The sequence below is a fragment of the Aotus nancymaae genome, unplaced genomic scaffold, assembly GCF_030222135.1.
Source record: "Aotus nancymaae isolate 86718 unplaced genomic scaffold, 86718_ANA_hifiasm-v0.15.2.pri h1tg000030l, whole genome shotgun sequence".
NCBI classification, from domain to species: Eukaryota; Metazoa; Chordata; class Mammalia; order Primates; family Aotidae; genus Aotus; species Aotus nancymaae.
Window position 1 is genome coordinate 5,928,858 of NW_026988443.1, and position 25,021 is coordinate 5,953,878.

The 25,021-nt window shown below is 37.4% G+C and overlaps 1 protein-coding gene across 1 annotated transcript; it reads left to right on the plus strand.

Annotated features, from left to right (window-relative positions):
• Nucleotides 1-1,163: 1,163 nt before the first annotated feature.
• LOC135277193 (putative ankyrin repeat domain-containing protein 26-like protein) lies at nt 1,164-24,502 on the plus strand. The gene is made up of 6 exons (XM_064382930.1): nt 1,164-1,167; nt 2,895-2,925; nt 5,697-5,769; nt 20,705-20,744; nt 21,137-21,198; nt 24,356-24,502. The coding sequence occupies exons 1-6, from the start codon at nt 1,164-1,166 to the stop codon at nt 24,500-24,502; spliced, it is 357 nt and encodes a 118-aa protein (XP_064239000.1).
• Nucleotides 24,503-25,021: the final 519 nt, after the last annotated feature.

The following is a 25,021-nucleotide window of genomic DNA, read 5'->3' on the forward strand; positions in this document are numbered from 1 at the left end:
TCCAGGACCTGTGGCGAATACCTGAGTGTTTGCATAGTACCCATCCCCATATATGCAATGTTTTTTCTATACATACATATGTGTGATAAAGTTTAATGTGATATTTAGGCACGGTCTGAGCTTAACAACAATAACTAATAATAAAACAGGACAGTGATAACAATATACTGTCATAGGAGAATACCAACTATCTTGGCCTGTGGCATGGTGGTAAAAGGATTTACCAAGACAGCTGTAGGTCAAGAAGGGCAGAGTCATTACAGAAGGCATGAAAATATGTTGCAAGAAGGCAATGGGCAGCCTGAAAGAAAAATGCCTACTTCCAGGAAACAAAAGCTTGCTGGAAATTTTATAGGATTGTCCTTAGGCTGACTGATAATGCCAAGATAGCAGGGAGCTAACTTGCATTCTAATGTCTGCTGTGGGGTTTGATACACTGAAGTGTTTGATGGTAAGCAGGAAGTTTGTGACTTATATACATTATCTGTGCTGGAAGGTGGTATGTCCTGGGCCATAAAGAAAAGGAGACCTATAACTTATTTGGTTCCTCTTTTTAAAAATAATTTCTGGACCATGAAGAAAGGAAGACATAGCTAATTTGCTTTATCTCTTTGTTTTCTTCTGGCCCTGCCAGCCTGACTCTTTTTTTTTTTCTAATTAGAACTTCACGTACGCTATAATAAAAGTTTATATGTATATGTGTGTGTGTGTGTGTGTGTGTGTGTGTGTATTCTTTCAAAATGTCTTCTTGTACTCCACTTACACTTCTTATGAAGATGATACAAAGCCTCTGCAGTGAGATGAAGTGAGATGAATGATATTGTGATGTAGTCTTAGGCTACTATTAACCTTCAGAAGGAGGACCATCTGCTTCTGGTAATCCTGGATTACTGAGCCTTGTTGATGTTGTTGGTTGGATGTCAGGAGGAGATGAAGTCAGTGACTGATGTGCACATAGCATATACGGCATAGATACACTAGACAAAGGGATGATTCATGTCCTGGGTGGGATGGAGTGGGAAGGCTGGAGAGTCTATCATGCCACTCAACACACAATATAAAACTTATGAATTGCTTATTGCTGGAATTTTCCATTTAACATTTCTGGACCATGGGTGATGTATTAGTTTGTTCTCACACTGCTAATGAAGACATACCCAAGAATGGGTAATTTATAAAGGAAAGAGGTTTAATTGACTCATGGTTCCACTGTGGAAGGCTCAGGAAACTTGCACTCATGGTGAAAGGGGAAGCAAACACTTCCTTTTTCACATGGTGAGAGCAAGAAGTACAGAGCAAAGGGTAGAAAAAGCGCATTATAAAGCCATCAGATTTTGTGAGAACTCACTCACTCTCATGAGAACAGCATGATAACTCCCCTCCATGATTCAATTACCTCCCACAGAGTACCTCCCATGACACATGCGGATTATGGGAACTACAATTCAAGATAAGATTTGGGTGGGGACATAGCCAAACTATCAGGTGACCATGGGTGACTAAAACCACAGAAAGCAAAACCACAGATGTGATACTGTGAATATATATTTGATCTTTGAACGCTTTTCTTGGCAAACAACTCCTGAAATCCTTAGAACCTCCAAAGTGGTGTCTCTTTGTATGTGAATGATTCATTATGGCTGGCAGCCCCTAATGAGCTTCAGGATGGGGGCTTGTCACCAGAAAGACCAAGGCATGATGAGAGGGTTAGAACTTTCAGCCTCACCCTCTAACCCTTTAATCTCATGGGAAAAGGTAGGGGGACAAAGCTTAAGTTGATCACCAATGATGAATGATTTAATCAGTCATGGCTATGTAGTAAAATTTTTATAAAAACCCAAAAGGACTGGGTTCAGAGAGCTTCCAGATAGGTGAGTATGTGCAGGTTCCTGGAGGGTGGTGTACCCTTGGAGGGTCTGAAACTCTGCACTTCTTCTCCTATGCCTTGCCCTATGTAATTCTTTATCTGTATCCTTTTTTTCATTCTTAAAATAACCAAGAAATGTAAATAAGTGGTTCCCTGAGTTCTGTGAACTACTCTAGCAAATTAAACAAACCTAAAGTGGGAATTGTGAGAACCTTGAAGATGGTTGATCAGGAGTTCTGAAGGTCCAGGCTTGTGTCTGGTGTGGGGATGGGGGAGCCTTGGGGACTGAGCCTTCTACTGTGGGATCTGACACTATTTCTAGCTAGACAACATGGGAATGGAATTAGAGGTCACCCAGCTGGTGTCTACTGCAGAAATGATTGCTTGCTTATTGGTAGTGACCCTCAACATTTGGTCTGTGTTGGTGGTGGTTGTGGTGTGAGCGCCGAGGAAAAATATGTTGAGTGTGTTTTTTCACACATATCATGGATAAGGGAGCCTTACTGTATATTCTGTTCCAAGTGCTACTAATTCATTAGTTCAGAGAGTATGCTCTTGAAGTTTGACTCTGTTTGCTAGTAATGCTAGTCAGTCTGACAGCGTTTGGTTAGGATTATGATTATTGTACACAGCAATTCACTTGTAGGTTTCACATTTTGCCAAATCCCATTTTCTTTTGCATTTGACTGATACAAAGGAGGAGAAGTAAGAATTCTTAATGTAGTAATTGCCTACCAATAGTATAATTAATATTAATTCTCAAGGTATGGTCCTAAAGGAATACTTTGTGAAAAAAAAGATCTAAAGCATGCACGAAAGTATACATGATTTCTTTTAATGAAGGCAGAGTCTCACTATGCTTCCCAGGCTGGTCTCAAACTCCTGAGCTCCTCAAGTGATTCTCTGGCCTCAGCCTCCTGAGTAGTTGGGATTACACATATACACCACTGGACCCTCTTATCAAGGCTTTAAATATTCTGTGTTTTTCCATTGTTGACTTAAAATGTATTCTTTTTTTCTTTAATAGTGGATGAGATTCCTGAAAATCCTGTAAAAAGGTAAGACTTAAAGCTTTTAAAAATATATGTTACCTAAGGCAATATAGAGAAAAGAAACTAACATCTGTTGAGTGTTGTATTCTGGGGTAGACACTATTTTACGTGCTTATCTCATCTCATCTCATATAGTTATCACAGCAGTTTTGAAAGGTTCTCTGTTATTATAACCTACTTTTTCCTAGTTAGCCAACTGTGGTCAGAGAGGTTGATTAATTGGCCCATGTCCCCATAGTCAAAAGTAGCTGATCATGATTTGACTGGCAGCCTGCCTCACTCCCAAATCCCTTCTCTTGCCCCTCTGCATAGATTGGCAGAGACCTGTACAGCACTAGAATCAAGGTATAGGTCCAGACCAGATCAATTCAGAAAGTCAAATTTAGTTAACTCTGATTTATAGTTTTTCTCAGAAGCCTTGTTAGTCTAAGAGTTTTTTCTAGTATATTTCAGTGGCAATTTCAGTGGTAATCAGTATCTTGTTTTTACCATCAAAGATTTTAGGGCAGATCTCACTTAGCTATGGCCACAAGAGCATAGGTTTTACATAAGCAAGACCAGCCTCGTCCTAAAGAGGAATTATTTTTTTCTAAGTGAAGGATATTTGTGTTACATTTACTTATTATGTTAGTTATATTTAGCATTTAAATAGAGGCTATTTATAATTGATTTCTCTACTTATTGACTCCCTAGTTTAGTTTTCCCTTTAAGACACTACCCTAATTCCAGGTGCCTTTTAAAGAGTATTTTTTCTTTTTCCATGACTTTTCCATAATTTTTTTCTTTAGTTGTTAACTTTCTTCTCTGCTTTCTGTAGTGTTGATTTTGTTCTAGTTTTTCCATTTCTGGCAGCTAAGTATTTCACATTTTTGTATAGATAGAATCAAAAGCATACACAATTTCAGGATTTTAAGGAATCTTAGTGACTAATCAAAATACTCTCTAGCACTTCAACCTGTGTTTAACATTCTGGTTATGTGGTTGTTCAGATGGAGATCTGAAACTAAAAGAGATTAAGGTGACTTATTTGTATACAGGAAGTGGCAGAAATGAGATCTGAACTCATTTCAAAGCCTGTTACTCTTCCTTCTTTACCATCAGTTGGTGAGTGTTTTAATAATAGAAAGGGAAAGTGGGTTTAGTGAACACAGTGGATGAGCCTAGGAAGGGAATTAGCTGGGAACCCAATGGAAGAGAAGAATTAAGTTAGTAGGGGAAGGTCAAGTTTGAAGAGAAATAACACTAGGCTAGATAGGAATAAGGGTTTTAGAAAAGAGAAGTGAATATTGGGGTTTATGGCAAGTTTCATAAAGATAAATTATAGGAATGAAGAAGACAGGATGTTGGGAGCTATCTAGAAATGCATATTTACGTAGGTGGTTCAAAGGAATCCTGAATAGGTTACTGCTGTTTTGATTGTTTAATTACAGTGACTGACCAACTTCAAAGTTTCTATTGAAAGATGTTAAAAGAGTTTGAGCTATTGGGAAGAGTCTCTCTAGCAGATTGAATTGTGGTATTATCTACTTCCACCCCACCTTATAGAGGGATGGCTCAGAGTCCCTCCAGTACTAGAGGACTGAAGTTTCCTGAACTATATAGATCTGTGCACCAGAACACATATTCTCTAACCTCTGCCTCTTTTCCCAATTCACTGATTGTCCTTCCCATTTCCATGTAGGGTAGGGCTGGGGTAGGATTGTCTGACAAATCAGTCATGTACCTTCAGTTTGGTAGTTGATAACAAGCCTATGCTGGGGGAAGATGACTGAAATTCCATTTAGCTTTCTTTCTAGCAGCAGTAAAATAGAGAGCTCTGACGCTTGGTCATTTGAGTCCACTCTTTTAGTAATGTGTGCTTTTACTGGCTGAAGATTTAAAGGTAGGAGACTGCCATAGAGCCTTGCAGAAGAGGGATGTGGAAGTGGGAGCCCATAGGAAGAAAGATATTTAGCTACTACTTAGGGAAATAGAGATACAACTAAGAGGACTCTGTTTTTCAAGAAGTTTCTCTCCTTTGGTATCTGACTGTCTATGGAGGTTTTCAAGAGCTTAGTACTTTATGTGGCCCTGAATAGGGCAGAGTCTATCTAGGGAAAATAGATTTTATAATTAAGTTTTAATATTTCTGGGAAGAGTATTTTTAATAACAATATATACATTTGTCCTTTGAAATCCATACATTTAACTTTCAAGTATTTTAGAAGTTTGAGGGAAGATTCTGCACTATTTTAGAAAAAGGGGAAGCAATGGGGGCCTGCTTAAGTGGTTTCCAAGCAGAAGAATCAGGACTGCCATTTTTAAGTGACACAGATTAGTCTTTGAACCAGAGATAGATCATGGAGAAGGGACAGTGGACCTTTTTACCTTATTTTAGGTTATCGGGTTTCTTCCAGTTCAGGTAACAAAGATTATGTCAGCCATTACTTGGATTTTAAGTTCTGCCTCCAGGACATAGAATTTGTGAAGCCCAATTCTTCTCAGGCTCTACCAATGTATTGACTGTCATGATTTGTTATGGAACTGTGGGTGAGTCTTCATGGACTGTTCTATAGCTTGGGAGAGGAGGAAGTAGAAATAGGTAATTAAGATCTTTTCCACAACAGAGGCCAAAATATAATTATATTGAGACATTATTTAAATACAGATAGTTGACTTTTCACCAGATTTGCTTTTTTGTTTGTTTGTTTGGTTTTGGGAGGGTACCCAGGTATGAACCTGCAAATTACTTAAAGAAATGAACACACTCATTTTTATTGTATATTTTTATTCTAAAGGCTTTGCAATAAACTATCTATTGATCACTCACGATCTACGTCAGCTAATGAAGACTCTGATTTTGATACTGAGGTAAGGAGGTCTCTTGCAAAATTAATTTTCTCATTCTGAATCTAATTTTCTATAACATTTACTCTTAAAATTTAGTAGTAATCTACCTATAATCCTTTTATATTGGTTGTGGAAAGTTCATCAGAGAAAAACCATTTTACAGAAACATGACTAAACATTTTTGAACATTTTTTACTTTGATAAATAACAAAGACTTGGTAAATACGTAAAGGGAGTGGGAGTGAAAAAAGAATGGGCTGGAAAATACACAGTGACAGGAAAATTGTATTAAGCAAAGCTTTTTCATAACAGCAAATTTGAAATTTGGTCAAGGTTGATTTGAATAAATATTCTTATGCATGACTTTTAAGTTATACTAAGATGGCTTTTTAATATTTATGCTGAAATAAACCTTTAATGGATATAATTACTTATTATAGTAATCATGGAATCTCCTTGATGCCTTTTGGTTCAAAAACTGTACAACAGATAGCATATACTTTTCTTTCTTAAACACATTATTTTAGTATTATATATATAGTTTTTAGGGGTGAGTTTTTTCCTATTTCCATATTTGGTTATGTAGCTAGACTAAAATAATATTAGCCATCGTGAAAATTTAGCTGGGTATGGTGGTGCATGCCTGCAGTCCAAGCTACTCAGGAGGCCGAGGTGGCAGAATTGCTTGAGCCCAGGAGCCTGATCCCAGCCTGGGCAACTTAGCGAGAACCTGCCTCTGATTTTAAAAAGATTGTGAAAATGTAGAAATTTAAATTTTCTTTCTCAAAATCTGTATTCCAATGAGATTCCACTGTGTTTTCTATGTCATTTCATTAAGAATATATTTAAAACTCTTCCCCTAATTGAAGAATAGTTGTTTTGTCCAAATAACCAGTTCTAGAAGCAGAGACTCTTAATAACCATATAGTGTGATTTAATTTCAGAATTATTTATATCGTAGTTCTTAAAAATATCCAAATAAAATCCTTACATCACATACTAAGATTTCAAATTTCAGAAGTTTTTGTATTTATTAAATAATCATTTTAAAACTCCTTTATTACTATGAGCTCCTGGAGGTTAGGGAATTATTTTTTGTATCCTGGAGTACCACAAATGAACAGACAAATGCATTTCTATATAATGGAATGTTAGCAGTAATATAATATGCCAAACATATCTAATAATTAAATCCATTCATTTATAAGATATGGCCTAAATGTATATTCCCTTTTATATTTAGGATGTATAAACTCAGATGTGTTATGTTGAGAAAATGTGTCATAAATAAGAAGAAAGTAAATTAGAAATGTATCAACAATAGGAAAGAGGGTTAAAGTGTTAATATATTTTCTAGTGCCTTCCAGCTGTAAGAATAAATTAAGATTTTAGATATAAAGTATTTAAACTTTTTAAAAGCCCCAACCCATATTCTACTAAATATATCTTTTCAATCCATATATTACTGTTTAGAATTCTGATTAGTATTTTCTCTCCAAGTGGAATGTTGATGGAATATTTCTTTTTCCATTTTTCTTTCTCTGAGGTAATACTGTTCCAGCTTTTAGGAAGCGGTATACGCTGAATATCTTGTTTTACAGTATGAAATTCAATTCTGTGTCACAGAAATGTTTACCAAAAACTATTATAAATGCTACGCAGTATTATTAGAAATACACTATGAACCAAAGTTTCTGTTATACATCTATATTTCTCCACGTACCTTACTGTATGTGATGTTTCTCTTTCTCTTCTTTGGCTTTGGCTTTTTTTCTTGGCTTTCTTTCAAGCTCATACTTGATTGACTGGTCAAGTTATATCTTTTTGTTTGTTTCTTTCTTTCTCCCTCCTCCCCAGTCTTTTAAAAATGATTTATCTCAACCTATGTTTTTCCTCATAGAACACATTCTCTACAGCGTCTCTTCTTTCAATCCATGTGTGTGTGTGTGTCTTCACTGAAGCATACTTAGTGTAGCTTTCTACTTAGTAACTATGTGAGGCTTTTATTCACCTATCATTGCCCTACAAGATTTATTCTTTTTTTCTCTGTTTCCTGGAAAGAGGTGAATTTATACATCATTTGTCCTTAGCTTTATGAGAAACAGAATAGAAACACAGGAAAGAATTAGAAAGTAACTCACTACTGCAGCTTAACAAATGTGAAGCTGAAGAGGGGGATGAAGGGGAAGAATTTGTTTATTTATTTTAAAATTATTATTATTATACTTTACTTTCTGGGGTACATGTGCAGAACATGCAGATTTGTTACATAGATATACACATGCCATGGTGGTTTGTTGCATCCATCACCCCATCATCTACATTAGGTAGTTCTCCCAATGCTATCCCTCCCCTAGCCCCCACCACCTCTCTCCTATCCCTTCCCTAGCCCTCCACTCCCCAACAGACCCCAGTGTGTGATGTTTCCCTTCCTGTGTCCATGTGTTCTCACTGTTCGATACCCACTTATGAGTGAGAATATGCAGTGTTAGGTTTTCTGTTCTTGTGTCATTTTGCGAGAATGATGGTTTCTAGCTTCATCCACATCCCTGCAAAGGACATGAACTCATCTTTTTTAATGGCTGTATAGTATTCCATGGGTATATATGCCACGTTTTCTTTATCCTGTCTATCACTGATGGACATTTGGGTTGGTTCCAAGTATTTTCTATCGTGAACAGTGCTGCAATAAACATATGTGTCCATGTGTCTTTATAACAGAATGATTTATAAGTCTTTGGGTATATACCAAAGACTTTGATTGCTGGGTCAAATGGTAGTTCTAGTTCTAGATCTTTGAGGAATTGCTACACTGTCTTCTACCATGGGTGAATGTGAACTGATTTACACTCCCACTAACAGTGTAAAAGCATCCTACTTCTCCACATCCTCTCCAGCATCTGTTGTCTCCTGATTTTTTAATCATCACCATTCTAACTGGCATGAGAAGGGGAAGAATTTATTAAAGAGAGGCAAGATAAATGTAAAGATTGAGTAAAGTCAAGTTGAGTCAGATTATTGTAAAAACACATCACAAACTGGGATTTAATGAGAGCAGGAACTCTTTACATTATAAAATATAATAGGAATTATTTTAAATGTAAATTAAGAAAAGAAAGACAGATAATGAAAAAAAATTGCTGAGATTCCTCTGAATATATTATAGCTGATTTTTATGAAGAACTGAAGGAAAATTTAAGGGTGCTATAGTTAACATTAATCTACTGTACATTTAAAAGAAAATATAACTAAGGTGATTTGATTATATGACTGCATCAAATTATCACATTTACTTAAAAAATATGTACATCTATTATGTATCAATTTTTAAAAAAGAAATTTTTATCCTCACATCTTTGAATTTAGCAAAGTTATGTCTTATATTTTATCTAGTAGGAACTGTGTTTATAAATAATGCACAGTGAAATCTGTTTTAGGCCTTATCAGATTTATTATGAATTTTTTTTTCTTTTTAAAGTCAAACCTGTGAGTTCATATTATGAATTCTTAATTTTTGACTCTTGCTTCTTGTTTAACTTTTCTAACTTAGTGTTTGGCATATCCATGACTTAACTAATTTATCTTACTCTTTCATATAATCTGGATAGCTGTTTTAGATGTTTCTAAGAATAAAGAAAGAAAAGAAATAAATACATTATATTTAATCTTTTCATTAGTTAACATTTCTGGTTATATAAAAAGGGTTCTTAACTTTATCCATTCAATGAGAAAATAAATTTCAAGGTACAATCCTCTTAAAGAAATAAATTCAGGGAAGAAGATGAATCCCCCGCCCCTGCCACAAGGATACCAAGTCCACAACTATCTACGTAGGAAAAAACACCTTTATTCATAAGAACCAAAAATAAGGTGAGCACTCACAGTACCTACTTTTAACTTCATATCACTGAAAGAGGCACTGAAGAAATTTTTTTAAAGTCCTGAATGGCTGACATCACCCCTCCCCCATTCCCAGCAGACTGACATAGTGTGGAGAGTCTCTTTGGGTGCTGGGGGAGGGAGAACACAGCAAACACGAGGCAGTGAACTCAGTGCTGTTCTGTTAGAGAAAAAAGGAAAATTAGACCAAACTCAGCTGATGTCCAATTATGGAGGGAGCATTTAAACCAGCCCTGGCAGGAGGAAAATCACCAGGCCCAGTGGTCTGAACTTGAGTGCCTGAAACCTTGCCACTGATGGCTACAGTACTCTGTGTATCCAAGTAAACTCAAAAGCCAGTCTAGGCCATAAGGACTGCAACTCACAGGTGAGTCCTAGTGCCGAATTAGGCCAAGAGATAACAAACTGGATGGGGAGGATATACCATATTGAGGACATCAGCTGGGGTAGCCAAAGGAGTGTTGGCATCAACCCTCCCCTAACCTCAGGCTGCACAGCTCACAGTTCCAAAAGGCCCCTTTCTTCTGCTTGAGGAAAGAACAGGGAGGACTTTTACATTTAAGATACCAGCTGAGCCACAGCAGCAAGGTAGGGCACTGGTAAGAGTTGTGAGGCCCCCATTCCAGGCCCTGGCTCTCTGATGACATTTCTGGACATACCCTGGGCCAAAAGGGAACCTGCTGCCTTGAAGGAAAGAACTCAGTCCTGGACTGGCAGCATTCCTCACCTGCTAACTGAAGGGCTCTTAGGCCCTTAATAACCAGCAGTGATACTCAGGTCAAAGGCCTTGGGTGAGCCTCTGTGACTTGCTGACCTCAGGTGAGATAGCACATAACCAGCTATGGTAGCAATGGGGCAAAATCTTAGCAGAAGGAAAAATAAAGGGGACTTTGTCTCGCACCTTAGGTATCAGCATGGCCATGGGGTTGGGGGGGCAGGGGTAAAGCACCAAGTAGGCTCTTGAAAGTCCCTGATTCTAAGATTTGACTCTTGGATGACAGTTTTGGACATGCTGTGGTCCAGAGGGGAGCCCATGCCCCTGAAGGCTGAGTCGCAGGCCAGGCAGCATTTATGACAAGCTGACTTGGGAGACTTTGGGCCTTAGGAGAACATAGACAGTAATCTGGTGGTACTTCTCATGGCCTGAGGTGGTGGTGGTTATGGGATAAGGCTCCTCTCCCTTTGGAAAGGAAAAGGAAAATTGGGAAGGATGTCATCATGTAGTTTGACTGCCAGCTCACCTGTAGTACAGTAGAATACCAGGTAGACTTCTAAAGGTTTGACTCTAGTTGCTGACTCCTGGACAGCACTTCTGGACCCACCTGGGGCTTGAGAGACTTCACTGCCTTTAAATGGAGGACACAGGCCTGGGTGGCTTTGTCACCTGTTGATTGTAGAATTCCAGAGCCTTGAGTGAACACAGGCAGTAGCCATGGAGTGGTTACAGCAGGCCTTGGGTGAGACTAAGTTAAGTACTGTGCTGGCTTCAGGTCTGACCCAGTGCAGTTATAGTGGCGGTGGCCACAGGGGTGCCTGTGTCACTGCACCCCCAGCTTTAGGTGGCTTAGAACAAAGAGAGAGAGTCTATATATTTGGAAAAAAGTAAGGGAAGAGAACAAGAGTCTATGCCTGGTAGTCAAGAGAATTCTTCAAGACCATCAGGATGATACCTTTATGAGTATGCAAGAATCACAGCCTTACTGGGCTTGGGGTGCTCCCTAAAGCAGATACAGCTTAGATTACAACACCCAAGTCCTTTCAAATATCTAGAAATCTTTCCCAAGAAGGATGGCTACAAATGAACCCAGACAGTGAAGACTACAATAAACACCTAAACCTTCAATGCCCGGACACTGAAGAACATATACTAGAATCAGCTTGATTCAGGAAAATATGACCTCACCAGATGAACTAAATAAGGTACCAAGGACCATTCCAGAAGAAACAGAGATATGTGACCTTTCAGACAGATAATTCAAAATAGCTGTATTGAGGAAGATTCAAGATAACAGAGAGAAGGATTTCTGAATTCGATCACATAAATTCAGCAAAGAGACTGAAATAATTTAAAAGAATCAGGCAAAAATTCTGGAGCTGAAAAAATACAATTAGATTTTTTTATTTGTTTAAAATCAAAGATTTTATATTTGTTTAAACTCTTCTTTGGACATATGTATATATTTGAGTAAAGAGGCATATAGGCAAGACAATGATGGCCTCTGGACAACTAAGACAAACCAACAGAAAGAGATGGTGCTGCAACACCAGATTTACTCAGGAATCCCAGTACGTGCAGTGAACAGCAAGATGTAAGCCCAACAAAAGGGATGAGAGATTGAGCCAGCAGAAACTCACTCTGGATTTCTCAGCCTTGAGACATGGGCTTCAAGATAGAGTGACCAGTGAGGAAGCACCTGTTCCTGCAGCACCTGCTGCTCTCTCGGCCACTCAGTTGTCACTACTCATGAACCTCACAGGCAGCTGGCAGAGATGTGGCAATTTGACAGATCTGCCTATAGCCCTAATAAACCACTAATGTTCATCTTTATTACAGGCAGTCTTATAAAAACTGAATTTCATCTTTTTCAACAAATAAAGGCTGGACATGGTGACTCATGCCTGTCATCCCAGCACTTTTGGAGGCCAAGGCAGGTGGATCAAGGCAGGAGGTCAAAAGTTCGAGACCAGCCTGGTCAACATGGTGAAACCCCGTCTCTACTAAAAATACAAAAATTAGCCAGGCATGGTGACACACAGCTGTAGTCCCAGCTACTCAGGAGGCTGAGGTATAAGAATCACTTGAACCTGGGAGGTGGAGGTTGCAGTGAGCTGAGATTGCACCACTGCAGTCCAGCTTGGGCAACAGAGTGAGACTCCATTTCAAAAAAAAAAGAGTTTTTTCCAAAGAGATAGTAACAGAGAACTTCTTAAACCTAGAGAAAGATATTAGTATCCAAATATAAGAAGGTTATAGAACATCAAGCAGATTTAACCCAAAGAAGCCTACCTCAAGGCAATTTAATAATCAAACTGCCAAAGGCCATAAAGGATTCTAAAAGCAGGAAGAGAAAAGAAACAACAGACAATGGAGCTGAAATGCATCTGGAATCTGATTTTTCAGAGGAAACCTCCTTACAAGCCATGAGAGAGTGGCATGACATATTTAACGTGCTGAAGTAAAAAACTCTTACCCTAAAATAGTATATCTGGCAACAATATTTTACTAACATGAAGGAGAAATAAAGAGGTTCCAGACAAACAAAAAGCTGAGGGATTTTATCAACACCAGACCTATCATACAAGAACTTCTAAAGGGAATTCTTTAGTTTGAAACAAAAGGATGTTAATGAGCAATAAGAAATCATCTAAAGGTATAAAACTCACTGTTAATAATAAGTACACAGAAAAACATAGACTATTACAGTACTATAGTTGTGGTATATAAACTACTCATATCTTAAGTAGAAGGATAAAAAGTTGAACCAAAGAAAAATAATAACTATGACAGTTTTTCAAGACATAGTACTATAAGAAAGAAATAGAAACAAGAAAAAGTCAAAAAATGGGCAGTTGAAGTTAAAGTATAGTTTTTATTAGGTTTCTTTTTGCTTGTTTATGTAAATAGTGTTAAGTTGTTATCACCTTAAATAATGGGTTCTAAGATAGTATTCGTAAGCCTCAAAGCTCAAACCAAAAGAACAGTGGGTTCACAAAAAATAAAAAGCTGGAAACTAAATCATATCACCAGAGAAAATTACCTTCACTAGAGGAAGGCAGGAAGGAAAGTAACAAGGAAGAGAAGACCACAAAAGAAACAGAAAACAAATAACAAAATGGCAGTAGTCAAGTCCTTACTTACCAATAGTAACATTTAGAGGAAGACAGGAAGGAAAGTAACAAGGAAGAGAAGACCACAAAAGAAACAGAAAATAAATAACAAAATGGCAGTAAGTCAAGTCCTTACTTACCAATAGTAACATTTAGAGGAAGACAGGAAGGAAAGTAACAAGGAAGAGAAGACCACAAAAGAAACAGAAAATAAATAACAAAATGGCAGGAGTTAAGTCCTTACTTATCAATAGTAACACTGACTGTAAATGGAGTAAACTTTCCAATCAAAAGATATAAACTGGCTGAATGAGTGAAAAAACAAGACCCACTGATCTGTTGCCTTTAATAAACACACTTAATTTACCTTTAAAGTCCACATAGACTGAAAATAAAGGTATGGAAGAAGATATTCTACGCCAATGGAAATCAAAAAAGAGCAGGAATCACTATACTTACATCGGAAAAAAATATATTTCAATACAGAAACTATAAGAAGAGACAAAGAGGGTCACTATATAATGATAAAAGGGTTAATTCAGCAAGAGGATATAATACACTCAACATTGGACAACCCCACTATATGAAAAAATATTATTAGAGCTACAGAGATAGACCTCAATATAATAATAGCTGGAGACTTCAACAACTCACATTCAGCATCAGACAGATCTTCCAGACGGAAAAATCAATAATCATTCTTGAGGATAGACTATGTTAGGTCACAAAACAAGCCTAAAACATTAAAAAATTTAAATAATGTCAAACATCTTCTCTGACCACATGGAATAAAACTAAACAAGAAGAGTTTGGGAAACTGTAGAAGCACATGGAAACTCAATAATATGCTCCTGAATGACTAGTGGGTCAATGAAGAAATTAAGAAGGAAATTAAAAAATTTCTTGAAATGAATGATAATGAAAACACAACATGCAAGAAACCTATAGGGTACAGCAAAAACAGTACTCAGAGGGAACTGGTACAAGTGCCTACATCCAAAATAAGAAAAAACTTCAAATAAAAAACCTAATAATGCATCTTAAGAATTAGAAAACCAAGAGCAAATCAAACCCAAAGCTTATAGAAGAAAATAAATAACAAGGATCACAGCAGAAATAAATGAAATTAAAATAAAAAAACACAAAAGATCAATGAAACAAAAGTTGATTTTTTTTAAAGTTAAAAAGATTGACAAACCATTAGCCACACTATGAAAAAAAGAAGACCCAAATAAATAAAACCAAAAATGAAAAGGAAGGCATGAAAACTGATACTGCAGAAATTCAAAGGATTATTAGTGACTACTGTGAGCAACTATATGCCAATAAATTAGAAAATCTAGAAGTGATAGACAAATTCCTAGATATGTACAACTTACCAAGACTGAATCAGAAAGAAATATAAAACATTAACAGACCAATAACAGGTAATAAGATTGAAGCTGTAATAAAAAGTCTTCCAGTAAAGATAAGCCTGGGACCAGATGGCTTCAGTGCTGAATTCTACCAAACATTTAAGGAAGAAATAATACCAATCCTGCTCAAACTATTCTAAAAAATAGAAGAAGACAGAAAATTTCCAAACTCATTCTATGAGAAAAGTATTACCCTAATACCAAAACCAAACAAAGATACATCAAAAAACAAAACTACAGGCCAATATCTCTGATGAGTATTTATGCAAAAATCCTCAATGGAATATTTGCAAACTTAATTCAATAATACATTGGAAAGATTATCACAACCAAGTGGGATTCATCCCTGGGATGCAAGGCAAGGATGGTTCAACATATGCAAATGAATCAATGTGATATATCAACAGAATGAAGGATAAAAATCATATGATAATTTTAATTGATGCCAAAAAAATGCATTTGATAAAATTCAACATCCCGTCATGGTAAAAATCCTCAACTGGATATGGAAGGAGCATACTTCAATCATAAAAGCCATATATGACAGACCCACAGCTAGTATCATACTGAATGGGGAACCCAAATTTGCATTTCCTTTAAGATGTGGGACACAACAAGGATGCCCTCTGTCACCACTGTTATTCCACATAGTACTGGAAGTTCTAGCCAGAGCAATCAGACAAGACAAAGATATAAGGGACATCGAAATTGGAAAGGAGAAAGTCAAATTATCCTTATTTGTAGATGATATGATCTTATATTTGACAAAACCTAAAGAATCCACAAGTCAACTATTGGAACTGATAAATGAATTCAGTAAAGTGGCAGGATACAAGATGAACGTACAAACATTGGTAGCATTTCTAGATGCCAACAATGAACAATGTGAAAAAGAAATTTACAACAGCCACATGTAAAGTTAAATACCTAGGAACTAACTTAACCCAAGAAGTGAAAGATCTCTACAATGAAATGTATAAAACATTGCTAAAGAAATGGAATAGAACACCAAAAAATGGAAAAATATTCTATGTTCATGAATTGGAAGAATCAGTATTGTTAAAAGTTTCATACTACCCCAAAGAATCTACAGATTCAACGCAATCTCATAAAAATATAAATTACATTCTTTATAGAAATAGAAAAAAATTATCCAAAAATTTATATGGAACCACAAAAGACCCAGAGTAGCCAAAGCTCTCCTATACAAAAATAAGAAATCTGGAGAAATCATATTACCTGACTTTAAATTATAATACAGAGCTATAGTAACCAAAGCAGCATGTTACTGGCATAAAAGCAGACACATTGACAAATGCAACAGAATAGAAAACCCAGAAACACAGCCACATACCTACAGTGAACATATTTTTGAAAAAGGTGCCAAGAACATACACTGGAGGAAAAGACAGTCTCTTCAATAAATGATGCTGGGAAAATTGAATATCTATATACAGAAGAATGAAACTAGACCCCTATGTCTTTTTTTTTTTTTTTTGAGACAGAGTCTGGATCTGTCACCCATGCTGAGTGCAGTGGCGCGATCTTGGCTCACTGCAACCTCTGCCTTCCAGGTTCAAGTGATTCTCCTGCCTCAGCCTCCCAAGTAGCTGAGATTACAGGCACCCACCACTATGCCTGGCTAATTTTCGTATTTTTAGTAGAGTAGGGGTTTCGCCATGTTGGCCAGGCTGGTCTCAGTCTCCTGACCTCAGGTAATCCGCCTGCCTCAGCCTCCCAAAGTCTTGGGATTTATGGGCATGAGCCTGCCGCACCTGGCCTAGATTCCTTTCTCTCATCATATACCAAAGCCAAATAAAAATAGATTAAAGACTTAAATTTAAGACCTCAAACTATGAAATTAGTACAAGAAAACATTGGGGAAATCGCTAGGACAATAATTTAAGTAAAAATTTCTTGAACAATACCCCAACAAGCACAGGCAACAAAAGCAAAAATGGACAAATGTGATCACATGAAATTAAACAACTTCTGCACAGCAAAGGATGCAGTCCAACAAAATGAAGAGACAATCCACAGAATAGGAGAAAATATTTGCAAACTACCCATCTGACAAGGGATTAATAACCAGAATATGTAAGAAGCTCAAACAACTCTATAGAAAAAAATCTAATAATCCAATAAAAAAATGGGCAAAAGATTTGAACAGATGTTTTTCAAAAGAAGACATACAAATGGAAAACAGGCATATTAAAAGGTACTCAACATCATTGATCACAGAGAAATGCAAATGAAAACTACAATGAGATATTATCTTGCCTCAGCTCAAATGGCTTATATCCTCAAGATAGGCAACAAGAAATGATGGTGAGGATGTGAAGAAAAGGGAACCCTTGTACACTATGGATGGGAATGTAAATTAGTACAACCACTATGGTTAGAACGGTTCAGACATGCCTCAAAAAACTAAAAATTGAGCTACAATCTGATCCAGCAATCCCACTGCTGTGTACATATCCAAAAGAAAGGGAATCAGTATATCAAAGAGATATCTGCACTTCTATATTTGTTGCAACACCATTTATAATAGCTAAGATTTGAAGCAAACTAAGATTCCATCAACAGATGAATGGATAAAGAAAATGTGGTACAGATAGATACACAATGCAGTACTATTTAGCCATAAAAAAGAATGAGATCTGGCCTGGCGCAGTGGCTCATGCCTGTAATACCAGCATTTTGGGAGGCCCAGGTGGGCAGATAACGAGGTCAAGAGACGAAGACCATCCTGGCTAACATGGTGAAACCCTGTCTCTACTAAAAATACAAGAATTAGCCAGGAGTGGTGGCGTGCTACTTGGGAGGCTGAGGCTGGAGAATCGCTTGAACCCTGGAGGTGGAGGTTGCATGGAGGTGAAGGTTGCAGTGAGCCGAGATTGTGCCACTGCACTCCAGTCTGGCTACAGAGTGAGACTCCATCTCAAAAAAGAAAAGAGAAAAAAAGAGATCCAATCATTTACAAAACAAACATTGCGTGTTTTCACTTATTTCTGGGTTCTAAAAATCAAAACAATTGAACCTGTGGGCTTAGAGAGTAGAAGGTTGTTTATCAGAGGCTGGGAAGGGTAATAGGGTTTGGCAGAAGTTGGGGATGGTTAATGGATACAAAAAATAGAAAGAATGAATAAGACCTACCATTGTTAGCACAATACGGTGAGTATAGTCAATAATAATTGTATATTTTTAAATAACTTAAAGAATTTAATTGGATTGCCTGCAACTCACAGAATAAATGCCTCAAAGAATGTAATTGGATTGCCTGCAACTCACAGGATAAATGCTTGAGAGGATGGTTACTCCATTCTCCATAATGTGCTTATTTCACATTGCATGCTTGTATCAAAACATCTCATGTACCTTATAAATATGTACACTTACTACATACCCACAAAAATAAACAAATAAAAGTATTAAAATAAATGAAATAAATTAAGAAATTATCTCTGGAGGTATTCTCATTTCTAATAACACCAGTACATAATAGACATACATGCATACATCAAAATGCAACCAAAATTTATGATTTTCTAAAATAAACTACCTGTTACCATAGGATTACAAGAAAGTTAAGATTTCTAAGAAAGTATCAACAATTATCTCTAGAAGATGATTTTCTAATTTTAAAAACGTCTCTGGCAACAAAGACACATTATGTTATTGTCAGGAAGCTTTATTAACTTTAATATTCATAGTTGTTAAACTTTACACATAAATTATTGCATCTCTAATACTTAGGAATTCTGCTGACTTGATTTTTTTGTGTAGAGAATGGGGTCTTACTATATTGCCCAGGGAGGTGGTCTCAAACACCTGGTCTCAAGCTGTCCTCTCACCTCTGCCTCCACAAGTGTTGGGATTACAGGAGTGAGCCATGGTGCCTGGCCTGACTTGATTTTTAGTCATTTTTTTCTCTCCTCATGTGAATATGGGGTCCTACTTGAGCAGCATCTTGAGTTGATGTTTTAGAATGACATCTTTTCATTCAATTTAAAATGCATATTACCATAATATTTCAGAAATAAATATTTGTGTATATTAGTAAAAGTATATTTTATATCCTTGAAACAAATGTTGAAATGTGTAATTAAAATTTGGAATCTCAAGATTTTTTTCTCTTCTTGCTTTCATTTTAGAAATTTCAGAGAAATGTATAGGTTTGCATTATTTAATTCTGTGAGTTTAGTATAATTTAAAAATATTCCTTTTCTTCACATTATATGCTTTTCCTGAGTAAGGTCATCCACTCTTACTTTCTGGGTGCCTCAAATTTGTTGTGTCCCACACTGAAGACATTGTCTTTGACCCTTTCCTGACTTTTTTTTTTTTTTTGAGACGGAGTTTCGCTCTTGTTACCCAGGCTGGAGTGCAATGGCGCGATCTCGGCTCACCGCAACCTCCGCCTCCTGGGTTCAGGCAATTCTCCTGCCTCAGCCTCCTGAGTAGCTGGGATTACAGGCACGCGCCACCATGCCCAGCTAATTTTTTGTATTAGTAGAGACGGGGTTTCACCATGTTGACCAGGATGGTCTCGATCTCTTGACCTCGTGATCCACCCACCTCGGCCTCCCAAAGTGCTGGGATTACAGGCTTGAGCCACCGCGCCCGGCCGACCCTTTCCTGACTTTTTGTAATCTACTCTGTCATCTGGTTTCACCTTCCTAGGAAATAACACCTAGTAAGTAGCACTGAAACGTTGAAGCAGGAAAAATTCTACATTTCAGCTCTTTCTCAAATCATCAATTCAGTCACTTGCAAATTCTTTATTTTCTACCTGCATAGCATTTTTTTTTTTTTTTGAGACGGAGTTTCGCTCTTGTTCCCAGACTGGAGTGCAATGGCGGGATCTCGGCTCACCGCAACCTCCGCCTCCTGGGTTCAGGCAATTCTCCTGCCTCAGCCTCCTGAGTAGCTGGGATTACAGGCACGCGCCACCATGCCCAGCTAATTTTTTGTATTTTTAGTAGAGATGGGGTTTCACCGTGTTGACCAGGATGGTTTCGATCTCTTGACCTCAGGATCCACCCGCCTCGGCCTCCCAAAGTACTGGCATTACAGCCGTGAGCCACCGCGCCCGGCCCCATAGCATTTTTTATATCTCATTACCATAATTCACTCTCTGACTCATAATTTTGAAGTGCTCTTGTCTAATTTCCTCCCATGCCATGTTCATCTGTATCTTTTTGTTGCTGCCAAGGTGACTTTTATAAAATGTATTTATAATGATATATAACTCATCTGCTTTTGAATGGTTCCCCATTACATGATGGGAAAAGGCCACACTCTAGTGTGGGCCATATCTTTCTGTGGTTTGGCCTGATTCTCCCATTTTATCTCCATTCCATTCCTTCTGTGTTCCACTTTTACCACATTATTTTGGTATCCCTCATTACCCTGTCATTTCATGCGTCTTGCTTTTACGCATGCTTCTCTGTCTAGAAACTTTTCCTACCCTCACTGTGTACTTGGTCTATGTTTCAAAATATGGGTCTATCTTTGCAGTATTTCCTGAGCTTCCCATGTAGAACTGATTGTTCTGTTCCTTGTGCCTGTACTGTACTTTATTCCTTTAGTTGTAGAACTCGTGGATTATACTTTTCTGTTTTTATCACTTTTCATATATCTCTACCTCACTGAAATATAAGGTAGGATCTGACTTTTATTTATATTTTTAGCTTATCCCCAAATATTGATTATGATTCGATAGACAGTAAATTTTTGTTGTCTTACTGACAGAGTGGGTGAGTAAGTAAATACAATGTTTTCTGAAGTTGCTGTTTTTTTCTTTTTAATAGGAGAAAGCAACAGAGCAAGCAAACGGAAAAAGACAAAATGGTATGGGTATTACTGAGGGTGCTCCACAAATGCACACAAATAATGAAAATTTAATTTCGATTAAAAAAATTAGAGGTGGTAAGTTAGTGAGTATCTCTGAAAAGAGTTTGTACTAAGTACTTTGAATAGAAAATCACCAAATTGTAGATCCAAACATAATATTCACTTCTTTTCAATCATTTTTTGTCTTTATTCTACCAACTTTTTCTTAAAGCTACTTCAATTCTTCAATTCCCTTAAATTCTTTTTTCTTTTTTTTTTTTTTTTTTGCTGTTACTTTTGTTTCACTGAAATATTTATGGGTGTAGACAAACTTGTATATGTATATAAAATTCACATACAATTTAGTGATAAATTTTCTCATGTATGTATCTGTGTATGACATTTTATAGATATGCCATCCATAGTAAAATCAGGACAAAAGGAAGAGATACAATCACATTTGGACACCAAGGTATTATCTATGGTTATTGCTGTAGTTACTATTTTAGAAAATAAGTTTTCAGTGATGTTACAACATAAAAGAGAATGCTTTCACTTCCTTTTGCACCTCTGCAATATACTCATAAAGAATTATTTTTTGGACAGGCGTGGTGGCTCATGCCTGTAATCCCAGCACTTTGGGAGGCCGAGGCAGGCACATCACCTGAGGTCAGGTGTTCGAGACCAGCCTGGTCAACATGGTGAAACCCAGTTTCTACTGAAAAAAATACAAAAATTAGCAGAGTGTGGTGGTGTTCACCTGTAATCCCAGCTACTCAGGAGGCTGAGGCAGGAGAATCACTTGAACCCAGAAGATGGAGGTTTCAGTGAGCTGAGATGGCACCACTGCACTCCAGCCTGGGTGACAAAGCAAGACTCTGTCTCAAAAAAAAATTATTTTCTTACAGATACATAATCAGCCCATTATTTGTACAGTAATTATGTACAAAGTATATCACTGCTGCATAGTACAATTCTGTTAATTTGGAGAATTTGTGTAAAAAGCTGGTATCATATAGTACAAAAAATGTAAGGCTTAGAAGTCACAAGGAATCAGTTTGGGCTCTAAAGCTAAGTTTATCTAGAAACTAAAAAAACTGTTCCATGTCAATATATGGCTAAATGCATGATTCTGTGGTCTACCTGGATGTGTAAAAGTGCTAATTGTAAGGCTGGCTGCGTCGCGGAGAGTTCGGACACACCTCCTCCCCTCGCGGGGAGTTCGGACACGCCTCCTTCCCTTGCGGGGAGCTCGGACACGCCTCCTTCCCTTGCCGGGAGCCAGGGAAAAAAGCCCCATCAGGACCTACCTGATACTATTTTGTCCTATCTGGGCCCCACTCCCTGCCTACTATTTTGTCCTATTTGGGCCCCATTCCCCTCCATCCGGGTCCCACTCCCCTCCATTTTGTTTCATCCGGGCCCCACTCCCCACCATTTTGTCTCACTCACCTTGGGCACAGCCAATCAAACGCCTCCACTCCCTATAAAACCCTGTGCCCGCGAGGAGTCCGCGCGACTTCTCCGGCGCCTCTTGTTGGACCGCAGAACCTTGTCCGGGAGCCTGAATAAATTCCCTTGCGTTGGATTATTTTCGTGCTGGCCTCAGTTTCTTCATTTTATCCTCGGTGAGAACAGACCTTACACTAATGAGATTCAGAGAGAAAGAGTTTGTACTGTAGTTTTGTACAATTTGAAACTTGAAAAGATAATGCCTGGGACTTGAAAGTACTACCATATTTGGATTGTCTAGTATAGATCTGCAAAAAATTTCAGAAGAAGCAAAAGCATGGGGAGTTGTAAATAAGTGAAGCTATAAACACAATAGTTTGGTTTAGTGGTGTTTTATTAAGTAGAAATCATATTCAAAAAAAGAAAACATTGAGTAACTTCATGATAAATGAAGACTATTCTAAGGTGACAATAGAAAGAGATGAAAGGGCCTGGCTTCCTAGAAGCAGTTGCTGTATCATGATACCAGTACCAAGTTGGTCAAAAGACATGTTGTTATCATGGTGCTTTTACTCACTAGCTATGAATTTCTGGTAAAAGTTATTTAACCTATTTGAAGGTCAAGTGACGACCTTCATAAAAAGGAATAGTATGTGTCTCTTAGGCATGTGTAATGAACAAATGCACTAAAAATTTGGAAAGCATTTTGTAAACTTGAAAGTGGGTACACTAATGCATGATGAAGTGATCACAGGGGTATTCAGTGGCTTAATAAGTAGTGAGGATGCTTCATGTAAACCTGGAGGACAATAAAATGACAGTAGCATCAAGAAAAGATTGGGAAAGTCAGAGTGGATATGCGAATTTCTAGTTTGGGGAACATGTAGTTTCAGCAGACTATTATTAGAGAAATCTAGGAATCTAGTTGTTTGACACTTGAGACATTCCCATGGTATTTAAAGTGTTTTGACCTGGAGTGAATTTCTGCTGTTGAACACTAACTCTGCTAGGCAGTTAGAGACTGAATTTAGATGATGGAGGCTTAGGTTACAGCAGCAAGAAGAGAAAAACAAGTAAATAACCTAGTCTGTAAGTTGAATGTCCTTCCTATTAAGCAAACAGAGAAGGTAGATTAGAGATTATTGAAGAGGTTTGTAGTTAGCATGGGGATGGGAATGGCAGTAGAGTTCTGTAGTCAGAGATGTTTCCGTATGTGACATTGAAACTGTCACCTAAAGGATGAAAGGAGCCAGCCATGGGAAAGTCTAGGAGGAGGACATTCTGGACAGAGAGCAAACAATGGATCTCATCTGTTCATTTTCTTGTTAACATTCTGGAATGACAAGAAAGTGGGGTGACCATCATCATCATCATCATTTTTATTAGTATAATATGTAGAAAAGAAAATGTGAAATGAATTGCCTGGTACATTTTAGATGCTTCACAAGTGAATGTTCTTGTTCTGTTTTATACTGAGGCTCAGTATACTTTGTTGAAGTTATTTCATTATTGGGAGAGAGTTGCTTACTATATCTAATATTTGCTTGCTTATATGCAGACATAATCTAAAAGTTTTCTCTTTGCTTTGTAATTTTTTTCAACCATTTTTCTATCAGTAAAAATGGTATCAAAAACTGTGTTTATTTCTCCAAGCTCTTGTTTACCTAAATGAAGCAGCTTCTACAATGTTCTGTTTAAATGCAACATCCCACACTCCACAGTTTCTTATTGTGCTGTTTTAACATTTACAGATTCTATAACCAGAAATCTTTAAAATATGTAATGCTTTAAGTGTAATAGCAAGTGTGTTATGTAGCATTTTAAGTGGTCTCTTACTTTTGGTTGGGAACGTAGGGTAGAGTTAGGTATTTTGAAGTTAGTCTTTTGCTGCAATATGCACGTAAGTTATTGTTTGGTCTGTGAATCTACTTCTTGTAGCCTTTTAGTCTGGGTGTGTAGAGGCAATAGCTGTGTAAAGATAAAAGATAAGTTTGATTTAGAGAGCCTATGTAAGTTTATCTTTTAAATAATTTAGTTTCCCAACACACACTTTTCTTATTTTGAAGTTATCTTAATGATAAACACTTTCTCTAAAAGAAAGTGTTTGGGAAATCTTTATGTAACTACTACTTCTTCTTCATCTTCTTGAAACTCATTGTCGTTATTAATTTTTACAGAAGATCTCCAAGAATCACACAGCTAATGGTGGCAGTCATGTATCTGGGGCTACAGACTGTAAGACAAAATATAATATAGTAAATAGGCAAGAAAAAGGTAAAAACTGTATATCACAGAATAAGTCAATTGACAGAATGTCTCTTTGAAAACATGAGCACTAGTATATTCTAATAACCAGAGAAAACTTCTTAAAATGACTTTTTTTTTTGAGACGGAGTTTCACTCTTGTTGCCCAGGCTGGAGTGCAATGCTGTGATCTCAGCTCACTGCAACATCTGCCTCCCAGGTGCAAGCTATCCTCCTTTCTCAGCCTCCCAAGTTGCTGAGATTACAGGGGTGCACCACCATGCCCAGCTAATTTTTTTGTATGTTGTTTAGTAGTTTAGTATAGATCCGGTTTCACCATGTTGGCCAGGCTGGTTTTGAACTCCTGACTTCATGTGATCCACCTGCCTTGGTCTCCCAAAGTGCTGGGATTACAGGCATGAACCACTATGTTCGGCCCTTTAAAATGACTTCTGAGGTCAGGCCTCAGATTACGCCTATAATTTCAGCACCTTGGGAGCACGAGGCGGGTGGATCACCTGAGGTGGGAGTTCAAGACCAGCCTGATCAACATGGAGAAATCTTATCTCTACCAAAAATACAAAATTAGCCAGGCATGG

Coding starts and splice junctions, on each gene's coding strand:
- LOC135277193 (XM_064382930.1), top strand. Junction 2,926..5,696: donor CCTGAAAATCCTGTAAAAAG/GTAAGACTTAAA, acceptor TTTATTCTAAAG/GCTTTGCAATAAACTATCTA. Junction 5,770..20,704: donor ACTCTGATTTTGATACTGAG/GTAAGGAGGTCT, acceptor TCTTTTTAATAG/GAGAAAGCAACAGAGCAAGC.